This window comes from Oncorhynchus mykiss, chromosome 11 (genome assembly GCF_057628025.1).
Source record: "Oncorhynchus mykiss isolate SJ-2025 chromosome 11, ASM5762802v1, whole genome shotgun sequence".
Classification (NCBI taxonomy): Eukaryota; Metazoa; Chordata; class Actinopteri; order Salmoniformes; family Salmonidae; genus Oncorhynchus; species Oncorhynchus mykiss.
In genome coordinates, this window is record NC_143032.1 from 52,379,612 (window position 1) to 52,398,477 (window position 18,866).

At 41.7% G+C, this 18,866-nt stretch overlaps 1 protein-coding gene across 1 annotated transcript; it reads right to left on the minus strand.

Annotated features, from left to right (window-relative positions):
- Positions 1-176: 176 nt before the first annotated feature.
- Positions 177-11,541, minus strand: LOC110535858 (ectonucleoside triphosphate diphosphohydrolase 2). Its single transcript, XM_021621199.3, has 9 exons — positions 11,232-11,541; positions 7,441-7,558; positions 6,672-6,822; positions 6,313-6,472; positions 5,918-6,145; positions 5,280-5,549; positions 3,091-3,210; positions 1,563-1,697; positions 177-971 (listed from the first exon to the last, which is right to left on the minus strand). Exons 1-9 carry the CDS (start codon positions 11,451-11,453, stop codon positions 765-767), a joined length of 1,611 nt encoding a protein of 536 aa, XP_021476874.3. The 5' UTR covers positions 11,454-11,541; the 3' UTR covers positions 177-764.
- Positions 11,542-18,866: the final 7,325 nt, after the last annotated feature.

Consider the following 18,866-nt stretch of genomic DNA (forward strand, 5'->3'; position numbering starts at 1 on the left):
TCAACAGGGACATGAATCAAGACTATCTAAGTCTCAAGGACTCTATGAAGTGATTTTCCAATTAAAAATGTTTTTTTTTAATAAAGCAAAATGTTTAGCTGTCACCGCAATGTCAAAACATTGATATGACCACCATGACTACTCATTGAGCCAGCCAGAGAATACATAATAAGTTGTGGTTTTCATAGGTTTTTATTATTTTGGTTCCCTTTTCTTTTTAGTCTTGCTTTGGTACGGTCTGTCAAAATGACAGATTATCAACAAGGAAAAAGCAATAAATGTAACTCATTTAAAATGTTATGACATGCTAGCAAATAATGACACACACAAACAACAGAGTCCTGAGTTAACACAGTCTAACAACCGCACAAAAAAACAATTCATGAATTCAGATGGCTAACTTGCATTACAGCATTGTAAGCACTTAAATGTAACCTCTCACATACCTGCATATAGGCTACTACAAATCTATCCTCAGTTTCCTTGATTATAAAACATGTACTCGAGATAGAATGGTTTGGAATTACAGTACATGACATTAAATCACTTAAACGTTACCAAATGTCAAACACTTGTACAAAATGTAGTATAAATGGTCAACAATACATCTGACTTCAAATGAAATATCTCTTTGTAAATTTGGATATACACTGTTCTCCTGTAGCCTCCTCTAAAATATGTGACATTGGAATGACAAACTCTAGGACTGATAAGTGCATAATTCTGTTTGGGGAGAACAGTAACCAAATGGTGCTTTGAAGACCTTAGATGATGCTATCACTGTCCTTCTTTTGGCAGGTCTTCAGTAGAAGATATCCAGACACAATGAGGATGAGGAAGACAAAGAGGAAGATGAGACCAGCCCAGGCCTCGGGGCGCAGAGCCTTCCTCAGTCCCATGCTCTCCCCTGGCAACAGACTGCTCAGACTTAGCATGTAACCCAGGGCCCAGCCAATAGAGGTGTCTCCCGCCTGCACAAAATAAGAAAATCAAACCATAACTGGACTCCAAATTCAATACAGTAGTCAATGGGTACATTAAACATCTATATGGAAATAGCTTTTATTGCATTGAAATTAGTGACGCACCAATATGACATTTTTGGCCAATACCGATATACGTTATTTAAAATTTTAGCGGACGTTTAAGCATTCTAGTACAGTTAAATTGTTAACACACACACATGGACACAGCGATCTAAGGCACTGCATCTCAGTGCAAGAGGCGTCCCTACAGTCCCTGGTTCGAATCCAGGATCTATCACATCTGGCCGTGACTGGGAGTCCCATAGGGCGGCGCACAATTGGCACAGCGTCGTCAGGGTTTGGCCAGGGTAGGCCGTCATTGTAAATAAGAATTTGTTCTTAACTGACTTGCCTAGTTAAATAAAAGGTTACACACGCACCACACAGACCAAAACGTTATTTTGATGCCATTTATGTATATCCCCATTACCAGGCATTTTTAGCTAATATTGTCCGATTGCGATATGTTCACCGATATATCGTGCATCCCTAATTGAAATAGATTCAAACATTCATAAGGTTTACTTTGCTGCTCACCTTTCTCTGGAAAGAGATCCGAGGGAAGGAGAGCTCATCAAAGCCATAGCCTTGGAGCATGAGGACCTGGATAAAGACAGAGGCTGCACAGTAATCCTGTAGACGACCCTTCTGGTCTGGGGCCTTCTTTAGCATCTGTTTATGTGGAGGGGGGGTTAGAAAAAGATGACAATGTTCATTTCATAGAATTATTAGTATTCCTCTGTTCACTTGCTGGTGAGAGGAGCTATAATGGCTGTAATGGAATCTATGGAACGGAGTTAAACACTTTGTTTCCATTGATTCCATTCAAGACAACAAATTAAATTAAATGTACAGTATTATACATGCCATGATTGCATGGAACTTCCATCTCATATAGCGTAAATGAACAGCAAGCCTGGTTTAAAAAACACCTCACAGCACAACGGCTCTCCCCAATATTTTTTATTTAACCAGGCAAGTCAGTTAAGCACAAGTTCTTATTTACAATGACGGCCTAGGAATAGTGGGTTAACTGCCTTGTTCAGGGGCAGAACAACAGATTTTTACCTCGTCAGCTCGGAGATTCGATCTAGCAACCTTTCGGTTTTAAATGTAACCTTTATTTTAAATGTAACCTTTATTTAACTAGGCAAGTCAGTTAAGAACAATTTCTTATATACAATGACGGCCTACACCGGGCTAAACCCAGACAATGCTGGGCCAATTGTACGCCGCCCTATGGGACTCCCAATCACGGCCGGTTGTGATACAGCCTGGATTCCAACCAGGGTGTCTGTAGTGACGCCGCTAGTACTGAGATGCATTGCCTTAGACCGCTGCGCCACTCGGGAGCCCTAAAATCAAATGGCTCCCGATAAATAATAATACAAAATTCCAGCCATTACAATAGCTCCTCCCGCCTGCCTCCTTTGATACACACATCAACAGGACATTTTCATGAGTTCTCAGAAAACATCCAAAATACCGGTAATGGAATTAAATTCCCTGACTATTAGATCTCCTTTCACTCAGATGATAATCCTGTGCAGTGCCTGCTACCCTCCAGGTAACATAATTAAGGCTCACTCTCACAGCCTAAGTAGATATTTTCTTCCCAGCATTCAACATTTGGGAGAACATCCACCCTCTTATGCTATTTGACTCAGTTGCTGTAATACGAGATTCACTGTACACTCTTTAAAAAAAAGGTCTCCAAAAGGGTTCTTAGACTGTACCCAAAGGACCCTTTTTGTTTCCACGAAGAACCCTTTTGGGTTCCATGTAAAACCCTCTGTGGAAAGGGTTCTACATGGTACTCAAAAGGTCTCTACATGGAACACAAATGGGTTCTACCTGGAACCAAAAGTGTTTTACCTGGAACCAGGGTTCTTCAAAGGTTTCTCCTATGAGGACAGCCGAATAACCCTTTTAGGTTCTAGATAGCACCTTTTTTTCTAAGTGTTGTGAGAATAAGAGAAAACCATTGTTTCAACGAAAGTGTATTACATAGATAAATTGTCTAAGAATAGCCTGAGTCAGTCAGCTGAGCCCAGCAGTACAGTACTTCCTGATAGTCCATGTTGCAGACAGTGTGGGTGGCTCCCTCCAGTAGAGTGGGGGATGTTACAGTGATGCCAGTGGTGCGCTGCAGGAAGACATGAGTGTAGAAGAAGGCAGAGAATGCCTGTGGAGAGGAAAATAAAACATATTGCTTAATCAGCCCCTTGACATCAGAGCAATACCCAGAGGATTAGCCTGTCTAATTAATCTCATGCGGCTGTGGGATTTGTCTACATGCAATGGCATACAGTGACATAGCCTATGAATGAAAACATAAAACCCCATTGTTCTGACCAAAAGTCAGCAAATAAATACTTGCCTGAAAGGAAATCAATGCATCTTATTGTTAAATAGCTTGTACCAAAGTACATACAGTGCATTCGGAAAGTATTCAGACACATTTTCCACATTCTGTTACGTTACAGCCTTATTCTAAAATGGATGAAATAAAAATAATTCCTCATCAATATACACACAATACCCCATAATGACAAAGCAAAAAAATGAAGAAAAAAAATGGTGCAAATTTATTTCAAATAAAAAACAGAAATTAATTATTTACATAAGTATTCAGACCCTTTGCTATGAGACTCCAAATTGAGCTCAGGTGCATCCTGTTTCCATTGATCATCCTTGTGATGTCCTGTGTGGTAAATGAAAATGATTGGACATGATTTTGAATGATACACACCTGTCTAAAGAACGTCCCACAGTTGCCAGTGCATGTCAGAGCAAAAACCAAGCCATGAATTGTCCATAGAGCTCCAAGACAGGATTGTGTCAAGGTACAGATCTAGGGAAGGTTACCCCAAAAAATCTGCAGCATTGGAGGTCCCAAAAACACAGTGGCCTCCATCATTCTTAAATGGAAGGAGTTTGGAACCACCAGGAATCGGGGGAGAAGGGCCTTGGTCAGGGAGGTGATCAAGAACCCGATGGTCACTGTGACAGAGTTCCAGAGTTCCTCTGTGGAGATGGGAGAACCTTCCAGAAGGACAACCATCTCTGCAGCACTCCACCATTCTGGCTTTTATGGTTGAGTGGCCAGACGGAAGCCACTCCTTAGTAAAAGGCACATGACAGCCCACTTGGAGTTTGCCAAAAGGCACCTAAAGGACTCTCAGACCATGACAAACAAGATTCTCTGGTCTGATGAAACAAAGATTGAACACTTTGGCCTGAATGCCAAGTGTCACATCAGGAGGAAACCTGGCACCATCCTTACAGTGAAGCATGGTAGCATCATGCTGTGGGGATGTTTTTCAGCGGCAGGGACTGGTAGACCAGGGAAAGGGAAAGATGAACGGAGAAAAGTACAGAGAGATCCTTAATGAAAACCTACTCCAGAGCGCTCAGGACCTCAGACTGAGGTGAAGGTTCACCTTCCAACACGACAGGAACCCTAAGCACACAGCCAAGACAATGCAGGAGTGGATTCAGGACAAGTCTCTGACTGTCCTTCAGTGGCCCAGCCAGAGCCCGGACTTGAACCCTATGCAGCAACGCTCCCCATACAACCTGACAGAGCTTGAGAGGATCTGCAGAGAAGAATGGGAGAAACTCCCCAAATACAGGTGTGCCAAGCTTGTAGCGTCATACCCAAGACAACTCAATGCTTTAATAGCTGCCAAAGGTGCTTCAACAAAGTACTGAGTAAAGGGTCTGAATAATTATGTAAATGTAATATTTATGTTTTTTATAAATGTGTAAACATTTATAAAAACCTGTTTTTGCTTTGTCATTATGTAGTATTGTGTGTAGATTGATGAGGGGAAAAAAAGGTTTAATCCATTTTAGAAATAGGCTGTAATGATTTATATTTAATTAACTAGGCAAGTCAGTTAAGAACAAATTCTTATTTACAATGATGGCCTACCCCGGCCAAACCTGGGCCAATTGTGCGTCGGCCAATGTGACTCCCTGAGGGCGGCCAGATAGGATACAGCCTGGATTTGAAACAGGGACGGTAGTGATGCCTCTTGCTCTAAGAATTAGTGCCTTAGACTGCTGCGCCACTCGGGAGCCCCCCGAATGTAACAAAATATGGAAAAAGTCAAGGGGTCTGAATACTTTCCGAATGCATTGGAACTAAATACTAGGATACTGTGTACATTTGAAAGAACATGGGATCTATTCTGACAGTGAACCATGTATTGATCCTAAAGTGCGTTCCATGCAGGGGATCCTCCTCACCATGAAGCTACCAGTGACGTTGGGCTGAAAGACTCCATCAAAGGAGCACTTGGAGAAAGAGCACCTGTCAAAGGAAAATATCTTGGACATGTTGGCCAGGCAGTGCTGGTAATGCCCAGTTCCAATCACCGTCAGGGGGTCCTGGGGGCTGTAGGGAGTGGGCATTTGGTCTGCCGTGCATGGGGAGTCAAACACCTTGTCCAACTTCATGGAGACATTGAAACCTGCAGGATAGCAGGGGTGTGATACATGGGGCCCAGCACCTTGATTCTGAGAGACAGAGGAGACAAAAGACATACCTCTGTAGACATATCCTCATGATAAATGGATATAAGTTGCAGTGGAGGGTGCTGAGGGGAGGAAGGCTCATAATAATGACTGGAACGGAGCAAATGGAATGGCATCAAATACATTGAAACCATGTGTTTGATGTATTTGATACCATTCCCCTGATTCCGCTCTAGCCATTACAGTGAGCCCGTTCACTGTAACCTCCGGTACCACCAACCTCCTGTGATATACAATATTTGAGCCTAACATTGATCTAGGTTTTTACAATCATTATGCACTTTGGTTTGTGATGCACTCAATCATTCTATATTTGTAATGCTACTGTGTTTTAGGAGAACGTGTGTTACCTTGACCAAGTGAGCCAGCAGTCTGCGTAAGACCTGGTCCCTGCCGTAGCACAGGAAGCTCTGTGTGTATAGGTGGTAGTCTCTACCATAAAGACGCAGCTCCATGACGTTACTCTTGTCCTCCACCACGTCTGCAGTCTCAAAGGTAATCTGAGTGGAGGCGCCTCCGAAGTCCAGAGCACCCACTGTATCTCTGCCAGGACTAAGCCAATGCCCCGCAAAGCCATACTAAGTGACAAAAGAAAGAATGAAAAGGACATTTAAATGACAGCCAGTTGGTCTTGAGAAACAATAAAAACAAACCAATGTTTCTTATTCATCTACATTGCCAACACTGCTTAACATTTATTCCTCAGTTGTCTTGAATGGCTCTGATGTGGACTCTGGAGCTTCACCTTGATAAAGTTCTCTAACAGATAGTTTACAGTGACCCAGCCATATGCCCCCTCCTCCTGTCCACTCAAGATGGTTGCCCCTCTGAAGTCGAAAGGATAAGTATGCAGCTTGCTGCCAACTTCCTTTAGTATCTTCTCTGACTCTATGGGGTTGGATATACTGTGGGAAAGAGAGAGGAAATAGACATTATTGTCTAGATCTGTTCCTATCAAAATGTTGTCATTATCCAACATACATTAAGTATAAAGCCATTCATTAGTCATTCTAATGTGACAGCTCAAATAATCCATGAATGGAAGATGCTATTGCACTGTGTATCTGATCTGAAAGTACATTTAATGGTGTGTTGCCCACTCACTTCAGAAGCCTCATGCCCGCTGTGGCTCCCAGATACAATGGGGTGAGGTGGTGTCTGGATTTGGGGATGTCTTTCAAAGCCTGATCCAGACAGGGTTCCAGACTGCGTCCTGCACCCCCTCGCTCACCTGCATAGCTGGATACCCCTCCTCCTGGGTAGGTATACAACAGAAAATAAATTAGTAGAATACAATAGGAATCAGAAAAGAAATGCAGTGAAGTGCACATGACTTCTGCCAATTTTGACTTGTGCCTGACCTTTTTTCTTTCACGTGAGAGAACATGTATCTGAATGGATGGAATACAATTTCACAAGTGTTTCTATGGTAACCTGCTCAACTGAAACCAAACTTTAGTATTAGAGGAAGAAATGTAGAGGGCAAACAGCGTACATGGCACAAAAACAGGAACCTGGCCACTCAGTTAAACAGAAATTATACAAAAATAATTACTGTGAAAAATCACTTCTGTAATATGAATGTCTCTGACCGGTCATTCCTCATTCCTTTGGAGAAAAATGTAAGTAGAAGTGAAAGTTTCCAGAACACTCCAACACTGGAGTGTTCTGGAATCCAATACTAGCCCTTACCCTAGGCATTTCATGTAGATTTGGAAGGGATAGGTATGAGAAATATGGTAATAGCTCCACCTTTCCCTGAAATAGGCGAGGTGGATATTGTGTGTGTCACATTAACATATGCAATCTCTTCAGTTTTAGTGGGTGTGTTAGGGGTTGATACCTAATAATGTATTAGCAAAAGCGCTCTTACCCTTGACATGGCACTCGCTGTGCTGAGTGACAATGCCAGTGCCATTTTGTTTATCAGCTGGCCACTTGTAGATGTACATGGCAGTGTGGGACGAGCCAGCATCCAGGACAACTCCATACTGAAACAGACAGAACGGTTGGAAAAGTCAGAAACAGACTAAATGTAAATAAGCAATACACGTTTTAGAATTTACCTGGCAAAACTACAGTACTTTTTAAATGTATTGTACATCTTACACCTGTTGACATTTCAGTGTTTTTATTTTCAAAATGTGTGTTATTTCCCCTGCACAGTGAAAGGTTCCCACAGCAAAGTCAAAGTATCGCTGACCAACATCTGGTCCTTCAAAATGTGTTTCTCATTAATACAGTACGGCCACAAAAGGTCACCAAAGTAACTGATGAGGACAGAAAGAAAGAAAGGATAAAAGTAACCAAAAGGGACAATAGAACATTTGCTGAATAAAAGAGGCATGCATATCTGTTATTCTCTCTACATCTTTCCCTTTATTTTCTGGTCTTTCATCCCTCCCTTTTATGCTTCCCTTTGAAGTTGGGCTTGATTTCAAAAAGGTTTTCCAGTGAATGCTCTGAGGTTGGGTTTAATAGGCAAGATACTGCATGTCAGGCAGATCTGTATATGAACAAGTGTGCAGTCCAGGTGCATTGCATTGCCAAATTGCAGAAATGCTGGTTTACTCATCTCCAAATTTCAGTATCTGTTTGTCTCTGACATGTCTTCGTTTAATTGTTAAATTTGATCTAACTTTTTAACTCCACATTTTGCATATCCATAGTATAAATAATATTGCATTTGTGGTTTATTGTATTGCCTTTGTAATGGGGAATATACTGTATATAACCGGTTCGGGATGCTTTAGAGAGCATTGTTTCTACAGATTCCAAGAATGAATTGTATTCTACTGAATGAGGCATAAAATACACAGAACAAAAATATAAACACAACATGTAAAGGGTTGGTCCCATGTTTCATGAGCTAAAATAAAAGAACCCCGAAATGTTCCATAAGCACAAAAAGCTTATTCCTCTCAAATTTTGTGCACAAAATTGTTTACATCCCTGTTAGTGAGCATTTCTGCTGTGCCAAGATATCTGTGCCAAGATATGCCACACCTGTCAGGTGGATTGATTATCAAGAAGCTGATTAAACAGCATGATCATTACACAGGTGTACCTTATGCTGGGGACTTTAAAATGCCACTCTAAAATTTGCAGTTTTGTTGTGCAACACAATGCCACAGATGTCTCAAGTTGAGGGAGTGTGCAATAGGCATGCTGACTGCAGAAATATACACCAGAGCATTTGCCAAATAGAGAAATGAACATTAAATGACCATAAGAAGCCTCCAATGTTGTTTTAGTGAATTTGGCAGTACGTCCAACCGGCCTAACAGCCGTAGACCACGTGTAACCACGCCAGCCCAGGACCTCCACATCTGGCTTCTTCACCTGCGGGATCGTCAGACCCGCCACCCAGACAGCTGATGAAATTGTGGGTTTGTACAACCAAAGAATTTCTGCACAAACTGTCAGAAACCGTGTCAGGGAAGCTCATCTGCATGCTTGCGTCCACACCATGATCTGTACTTGACTGCCGCTCGGCATCGTAACTGACTTCAGTGGGAAAATGCTCACCTTCGATGACCACTGGTAAGCTGGAGAAGTGTGCTCTTCACAAATCAATCCTGGTTTCAACTGTACCGGGCAGATGGCAGACAGCGTGTATGGGGTAGTGTGGGCGAGCGGTTTGCTGATGCCAATGTTGTGAACAGAGTGCCTCGTGGTGGTGGGGTTATGATATGGGCAGGCATAAGCTACGGACAATGAACAGAATTGCATTTCATCAATGGCAATTTCAATGCACAGAGATACCATGATGAGATCCTGAGGCCCATTGTCATGCCATTCATCACCGCCATCATCTCATGTTTCAACATGATAATGCATGGCCCCATGTCGCAAGGATCTGTACACAATTCCTGGAAACTGAAAATGTCCCAGTTCTTCAATGAAATGCATACTCATGAGACATATCACCAATTGAGCATGTTTGGGTGTGTATGGTGTCTTGTTACATGAAGGGTGTTCCAGTTCCCGTGTACGACGTGTTCCAGTTCCCGCCAATATCCAGCAACTTCGCACAGCCATTGAAGAAGAATGGGACAACATTCCACAGGCCACAATGAACAGCTTGATCAACTTTATGTGAAGGACATGTGTCGCGCTGCATGAGGCAAATGGTGGTCACACCAGATACTTACTGATCCACGCCCCTACCTTTTTTTTAAGGAATCTGTGACCAATAGATGCATATCTCTATTCCCAGTCATGTGAAATCCATAGATCAGGGCCTGTATATCAGTAAAATCTTTGAAATTGTTGCATGTTGCTTTTATATTTTTGTTCAGTATAAGTCTTCAATTGACAAACAATAGCTTGGATATGAATTGCAATTGTGATGCACTAATGCAGAACTCTGAACCCTGCGGCAATGAACCCTCATCACCACTTTAGGAGTTCCCCCTGCTCCTTTGTGTTAAGAGGGAAGGCAACATTAAACCCACATTCAAATCAAACAGTGGATAAAAAAAACACGGATTAAATTGTGAGGAATAGCAAGTTGGTGAATGGACCCCTGATAAAGACTTTGGAATAACAGTTGAGTTGTAGTCCTGGGTGGTTTCCCAGTGACCCCCAGAGTTGGGGAGTAATGGATTACATGTAATGTAATGGATTACAAAAAAAAAGGCAACTGTAATCCGTTCCCAACAAACTGGTTAAGAGAATGCAAAGAGTGTGCAAAGCTGTCATCAAGGTAAAGGGTGGCTATTTTGAAGAATCTCACATTTAAAATATATTTTGATATGTTTATCACTTTTTTGGTTACTACAAGTAACCTTTATTGAACTAGGGAAGTCAGTTAAGAACAAATTCTTATTTACAAGACGGCCTACCAGGGAAATTGCCTTGTTCAGGGGCAGAACGACAGATTTATACCTAGTCAGCTCAGGGATTTGATCCAGCAACCTTTCAGTTACTGGCACAATACTCTAACCACTAGGCCACCTGCCACCCCAAACAATGATTCCATATGTGTTATTTCATAGTTTTGATGTCCTCACTATTATTCTACAATGTAGAAAATATTTTAAAAATTAAGAAAAACCCTTGAATAAGTAGGTGCATCCAAAATGTTGTCTTCTTCTAATACCTGTTAAGGGGAAAGTAATCTTAAAGTAACTGAATGTAATCATTTTACATTACTGAGTTTGGGTAACTAGTAACTTAACTGATTAAATTTAGAAAGGAACCTACCCTACCCATAGTGCAAAAACACCAAGAATATTGTTTACAAATGTTATTATAGTAGGCTAAATGCTATTATATCTTATGTTGTTAGCAAAAAATAGTCCTGTTTTCCTAGCCTCTATTATCACATGCCTTCATAACATTATAACCAACATATTTTCAGCTTTTCAGTCCTACAAGCCAGCTGTAGGGCTATAGCCTACATACAATATTATATTTGTAACAGTTGGCACCAACTGGTGCTTTAATTAATCAACCTGTGTAATGATCAGTCCCTGCAATGATTAAGTAAGATTATATAATACTGTTATCACATTAGACCTAACGCTATTTTCTCTAATTTTCTCTAGACTATGTCGTGAAATTATTGGCTAAACCACCCATCGACAGGTGTATGCAAATACGGTAACTACTTTCATTTTCTCACCCGTAAACATGAGAAAAGGTAACGAACGTTATTACCATGAATTGTGGAGGTTCCCTCACGTCGTCAATCGGGATGACGACCAGTAGAATCCCTGCTATTCCCAGTAGCAGGAACACGGCCGGGGCTATGACTTGACGGTACTGGGTACTCATGAGGCTGCCCTGTCGCTTCTGACACAGAGACCGACAAACGAGCCAGTTACTACTGGTGCCACAGCCGGTGCCAGGAAAAATAAGAATAACAGCGAGCCCATGCATGAGGAAAGCGAAAGGCTTGTGTGGGAGAGTGCAGATGTGGGCTTGGCCAGATCCATTGTCCTATCAACACATGCCCTGATAATAATTTGATATTTTTTCATGATGGACCCACAGCGGTGGTAAACACACCAGTGATAAAACCTGAATTTACTCTGGATTTGATTGAATGACAGTGTTGAGTAGGATGAAAATCCTAAAGGGGAGCAAATACAATTGTGTTTTGGATACTCACTCAGTAAGTAATAGGTATCTAAAGAGAACGCAAATTAGAACAGGTGATAAAATGGCATGTCTAGCCCAGGAGCTAGTTTAAGGTGTACAGTAACCACCAAGAAACTACAACTTTACATTTAGAAATACTGTGAAATGCCAAACAAGTACTACTAATCCTACGGTGTTCACAGTGAGTTGATGGCATCATGTTGGTATTCACATTAGTCATGTTTAACCTTTGTTTAGCTGAAGTGATAACATCAGAACCATGTCATAAAGGCCAGAAGAATGCTTTCTTTTTACCCATAAATGTTCCTTCAGTGGTTGGAAAACTCTTCTTTTTTTTGCCATTCACACCCCATTGCTGTTTGCTCTCTAAGAGGCATTCAGGGTAATATTAAATGCAGATTGTCAGCCACCTCTGAAATGATGGTGTAATAGTGCCCTGCAGTTGGTCTGAAGCTACAGATGTCTCCGCTGGTCATGATCGCCATGGAGTGAGAGGGAAGTCTGGAAGGACACACACACACAGCAACACCGTGTCGCCATTTGATATTTTGATCATATTAGCCTACAGCAGGTCCACACACATTTAATAGAAACATGTTTCCTGTTAAAATACCATTAGGAAGAAAACTATAAGTCACCCGCTTGTGGCACAATCTTGTCATCACAACTTCTTTGACGAATCAGGTAAAATTGTGATGATTAAGAATATCAAGCTAATTGACAGATTTTGATCGATGGTGCAAAACTTCAACTCTTGATTGGTGAAAATGTTCTCTCTGTACTTGATATCTCCATGGGTCAGGTTTTGCTGCCCTGACAGAGTGGAATAATTCCATATCAAGATCAATATAAATGCTAGACTTTTGAAAAAGTTATGGCCTTAAGTCTTTGTCATATGCACTATATTACTGTCTCTTTATTTACCTCCATTTGAAATGCTTCTCTAATTTGAACCAGTGGAGGGTGCTACTCTCTCACAATTCTATGTGAGGCAACCCACAGACATACCCTGGTCTATGCTTTGAGAAAATGATCCAATTCTGGTTAAATCAACCACAACAGAACCAGCAGTAACCTACATTCCATGTCTATCTTCTTCATTGGTGTCCATGCTTCTTTCAACAGCCAAGATCGTGAGACTAACCATCCGTCAATATAGCATGGCGACCTGGGTTAAAGGCAGCTGTCAGATCCATACAAATTAGGCCTATGATTCTGCTTATCTGCCTGCAGATGTCAAATGATTCATTTTCAAAGGAGATTGATTTTCAAGAGACAAATAGAATGCCACACCTCCCAGGGAGTCTGTGAGCTCAGGTTGTGTGTTTGCTGTGGTTTCATTTTGATGAAGAGGAGCTGTGCTTTCTAGTTTGTCTTCAAAGGCTGAATGAATGTGTGGTTAGATTGGCATAGATCATCTATAACGTCATTTAAAAGCAGTTTCAAAGTATGTACAGTATGCTGTTTGATGTGTCCCAGAATGTCCAGCAGTACAACAGAATGTATCCAAGCCTCCCCAATGCTTGCTCTCCAGTGTGTGGTGTGGCGTTCAAGCCAAACTTTAGATTACACTGGAGCTGGTAACATGTACAGGAGTTGGGCGAGGGGTGAGACACACGGGTGTTTGCCTGAACAGAACAGGGGGAAAACATAATATAAATGGCACAGAGGTGAAGAGGTTAGGAACGTAATTCTGAAATGCACAGATAAATCAGGAGTGTCCAGCCAGTCAGGCAATGCCACTCCTCTCTCCTGCAGGGCCAGCTCTGGTCCAACCAAAAACATGTTTCCTCTCTAAGAACAACACTGTCACTGTTCCATCCCCCGGGCCTGGTACCAGGTCCCTGAGGACTAACATAGGCTGCTTTCTGCACATTGGAAGGCCAGGGCACCGGGAGGGCGTTCACACCTTGTTAAGTTTTACAACTTGTGCATTTGTCAGTCCCAGTCCTCTATTGCCTGTCTGACTAAGGCAAGCCTTTGAAGTGACTTTCCCCATTGAGCAAGAGAACGATGATCCCTTACGGATGTGAATAATGCAACAGGCCAACAAGATATATTATAGGTGAACATTTTTATTCGGCCACTTGAAAAGTCATATGAAGAGACAGAAATGAATCAACAAAGTGTAAGAAATCATGTCTATACTGTACAGTTTGCCAAGTCGAATGCTTTTAAATAAAACACAACTAGACAGAGGTAGTTTCATCAACGATAACAACTACGTTATGTCGTTACGCTGACACTTTTATGAATAGTCCCTTATAAGTGATGCATACTGTAAGACAAGGAGCAGAACTAATGGAGCTATTGCATACCACACTTGTCAAGCTATAGAATCTTTGGGACTTCTAGAGGGTTCATCGCTAAAGTCTACTAATCCATCTATTGCATGCTGGAATTTTTTTGTGAAAAAGTCTTTGTATGTAAGGAAAGTTCATGGTTTCCCATGTAGGACATGTCAGTTGTGGCTTGCATGGATTGCTTCACTTTTGTTCTGAAATTCTTTTCCTTTTACCTGTACATGCAGCCTGGTCTCATAGACTAGACCTAACACAGTAAATGTAAATCCAGCACATTTAAATTAGTATGATATGTTACGTTTGGTATGGTTACATTGATGCAAAAACGAAAAGAGGGTGGGTGGGTGGGCGTATAACACGGACGTCTAGCAAGCCAAAGGTTGCATGTTTGAATCTCATCAGGAACAACTTTAGCAACTTTTCAACTACTACTACTTTTTAGATACTTTGCAACGACGTAGCATGTTAGCTAACCCTTCCGTAACCTTAACCCTTTAACCTAACTCCTAACCTTAACCAGCTAGCCAACGTTAGCATTAGCCACCTAGCCACTTAGGGAAAGTGGGGGATACCTAGTCAGTTGTACAACTGAATGCCTTCAACTGAAATGTGTCTCTGCATTTCAGGAAAAAACACAGGGAAAAAAACACAAGAGGCTGCTGAGGGAAGGACAGCTCATAATAATGGCTGGAACGGAGCGAATGGAATGGCATCAAACACATGGAAACCATTTGTTGGATGTGTTTTATACCATTCCACCAATTCCACTCCTACCATTACCACGAAACTCTCCTCCCCAATTGAGAGCCACCCTCCATCATGAACAACTTTGGCATTTTAGCTATTTAGCTAACTACTTTTTAGTTACTTTGCAACAACTTAGCATGTTAGCTAACCCTTTCCCTAACTCTTTTAGCTAACCCTTCCCCTAACCCTTTAACCTAACTCCTAACCTTAACCCTAACCATCTAGCTAACATTAGCATTAGCCACCTAGCCACTTAGCTAACTACAACAAATTGGAATTAGGAGCATATCATACGTTTAACAAATTCATGCCATATTGTAGGTTTTGCTAATTTGTAACATACTGTATCATACAAATTGTAATTCTTAACATATCATGCGAAATGGATGATGGACTCCCACAAATGAATACATACCATACGAAACGTAACCACAGGAGGTTGCTGAGGGGAGGACCACTCATAATAATGTCTGGAACGGCAAACATTTAGTACATCCAACACATGGTTTCCATGATGACACCAACCTCCTATGAACGTAACATATGTCTCAGATAAGAAATCTATATTTTTTAAATCTGAGGCCAGGTTTGTACATGATAGGCTGTTGTAAATTGCATGAAGGAATGCCTATTCAGGTGATTAAAGGAGCAGAAGGCAGAAAGCAGATATATTTTAGAGTTAGGGGTACTTGGTATGTGAAGACTGACTTCTTGAGCAGGGAAAAAAAAGAGTCAAACCCCAGCCATAAAGATGAAAGTATGAGCCTAAAAACACACAAGGCATCTTTAATCCTCCAGCATAAGGCCATCCTTTTACATGTTGTACTGTTATTTGTGTCAACCATTCATCACACAAATAGAGGAGTTTGGAATGGTATCTTGCTCTGGGCTCTAAAGTGCGACAATTTTTGGTCGCATATGCTCCTGGATATTTTGCTGTGCGACCTGACATTTTATTTTGGAAGCACCAGTGCGACCAGGAAAAAAAATCACCTCTGTAATAATTGCTGTAATGATAGGCTTCACTGTGCAGTTGTTTCCGAGTGTCCTAAAGAGAAAAGTGAGAACAGATTCATTCAATCCAAAGCCTACATGCAAAGAATGCATCAGTGATTTGTATTTCTTGTAACTTTCTGAAGACGTAATGGCTTGGGAATGCCTCTGTTGACCACTTTGTGTAGCAAGTTAGTGATGCCAAAACAGTCATTTCTAAAAGCTTTCTCATAAAACATAACAAATGAAATGTTAACTGCAATGTAGGCTTACCTGGCTGAATGATATGATATCATAATGATTTGTATCAATCGGGTCATATTTTGTTTAGCAAACTCTTCTATTGTGCATGCAATACAGAAACACCGCAAGCCAAACACTCTTGAATTGCTCAATTGAAATTAATACACACTCCAAAATATATATATACTTTTTTCTTCCCCAGACCTCAAAAGTGTTCTCCTGATGTGGTTTAACATCCACTTTTGTTTTCTATTCAAAAAGTGTCATTTTAAAAGTGAAAACCTGAACAAAAAACTGGAGGAAATCTGAAACCTGGAGAATTTATGTTTTTGTGTGTGTTTTTTTGTGTGTTGTTATGGTGAATACATGTATTGGCTGGTAAGAATTCTGAGTGGCTGGTAGATTTTTATATCTAACTGCCACAGTGGCTGGTGGACCAAAAACATTGTTTTTTTAGGCCCTGTTCATAAACCATGTCGTGGGTCATTCAAAACCACTCACAGGCATTTGTTTACACCTTGTTCAGTCATGTTACCTCATTAGCTAACTAGCTAGCTAACAACCTGGTTACTAAATCAAATCAAATTTTATTGCTCACATACACATGGATAGCAGATGTTTATTGCTAGTATAGCGAAATGCTTGTGCTTCAACTTCCGACAGTGCAGCAATATCTAACAAGTAATATTTAACAATTCCACATCAAATACCTAATACACACACAAATCTAAGTAAGGAATGGAATAAGAATATATTAATATATATATATTTATGAGCAATGCAAGAGCGGCTTAGATAGTATAGAATACAGTATATACATATGAGATGAGTATTGCAAGATATGTAAACGTTGTTAAAGTGGCATTATTAAAGTGACTAGTGTTCCATGTATTAAGTAGACAATGATTTCAAGTCTGTGTGTAGGCAGCAGCCTCTCTGTGCTAGTGATGGCTTTTTAACAGTCTGATGGCCTTGAGATAGAAGCTGTTTTTCAGTCTCTCGGTCCCAGCTTTGATGTACCTGTACTGACCTCGCCTTCTGGATGATGGCGGGGTGAACAGGCAGTGGCTCGGGTGGTTGTTGTCCTTGATGATATTTTTGGCATTCCTGTGACATCGGGTGCTCAAGGTGTCCTGGAGTGCAGGTAGTTTGCCCCTGGTGATTCGCTGTGCAGATCACACCACCCTCTGGAGAGCCCTGCAGTTGTGGGCGGTGCAGTTGCCATACCAGGCGGTGATACAGCTCGACAGGATGCTCTCAATTCTGCATCTGTTAAAGTTTGTGAGGGTTCTAGGTGACAAGCCACATTTCTTCAGCCTCATGAGGTTGAAGAGACGCTGTTGCGCCTTGTTCACAACACTGTCTGTGTGGGTGGACCATTTCAGTATGTCAGTGATATGTACACTACCGGTCAAAAGTTTTAGAAAACCTACTAATTCAAGGATATTTCTTTATTTTTACTATTTTCTACATTGTAGAATAATAGTGAAGACACCAAAACTATGAAATAACACATATGGAATCATGTTGTAACCAAAAAGTGTTAAACAAATCAAAATATATTTGATATTTGATATTCTTCAACTAGCCACCCTTCGCCTAATCAAGCCTACTACTGTTGTGTCGTCTGCAAACTTGATAATTGAGTTGGAGGCGTGCATGGCCACACAGTCATGGGTGAACAGGGAGTACATGAGGTGGCTGAGCACGCACCCTTGTGGGGCCCCAGTGTTGAGGATCAGTGAAGTGGAGATGTTGTTTCCTACCTTCACCACCTGGGGGCGGCCCTCAGGAAGTCCAGGACCCAATTGCACAGGGTGGGGTTGAGACCCAGGGCCTCAAGCTTAATGATGAGCTTGGAGGGTACTATGGTGTTGAATGATGAGTTATAGTCAATGAACATCATTCTTATTCCTCTTGTCCAGATGGGATAGGGCAGTGTGCAGTGTGATGGCGATTGCATCATTGGGTCTGTAAGCAAATTGAAGACGGTCTAGGGTGACAGGTAAGGTGGAGGTGATATGATCCTTGATATGGTCTCTCAAAGCACTTCATGATGACAGAAGTGAGTGCTATGGGGTAATAGTCATTTTGTTCAGTTACCTTTGCATTCTTGGGTACAGGAACAATGATGGCCATCTTGAAGCATGTGGGGACAGCAGACTGGGATAGGGAGAGATTAAATATGTCCATAAACACATCAGCCAGCTGGTCTGCGCATGCTCTGTTGACGCAGCTAGGGATGCCATCTGGGACGGCAGCCTTGCGAGAGTTAACACATTTAAATGCCTTACTCACGTCAGCCATGGAGAAGGAGAATCAACAGTCCTTGGTAGTGGGCCGCGTCGGTGGCACTGTATTGTCCTCAAAGCGGGCGAAGCACGACTTCGGTGTCCGTGACGTGGCTGGATTTTGTAGTCCATGACTGTCTGTAGACCCTGCCACATACGTCTTGTGTCTGAGCCGTTGATTTGTGACTCCACTTTGTCGCTATACTGATATTTTGCTTGCTTGATTGCCTTGCGGAGGGAATGACTACTCTGTTTGTATTCTTCCATATTCCCAGTCGCATTGCCATGTGTAAATGCAGTTTTGCACGAATGCTGCCATCTATCTACGGATTCTGGTTAGGGCAGGTTTTAATAGTCACAGTGGGTACAACATCTCCAACACACTTCCTTATAAACTCACTCACTGAATCAGAGTATACGTCGATATTATTCTCTGAAGCTACCCGGAACATATCCCAGTCCGCGTGATCAAAACAATCTTGAAGTGTGGATTCCGATATTGGTCAGACCAGCGTTGAATAGTCCTTAGCATGGGTACTTCCTGTTTGAGGAGCAAAATAGAGTCATGGTCAGATTTGCCGAAAGGAGGGTGGGGAGGGTCTTGTTTAAACTGC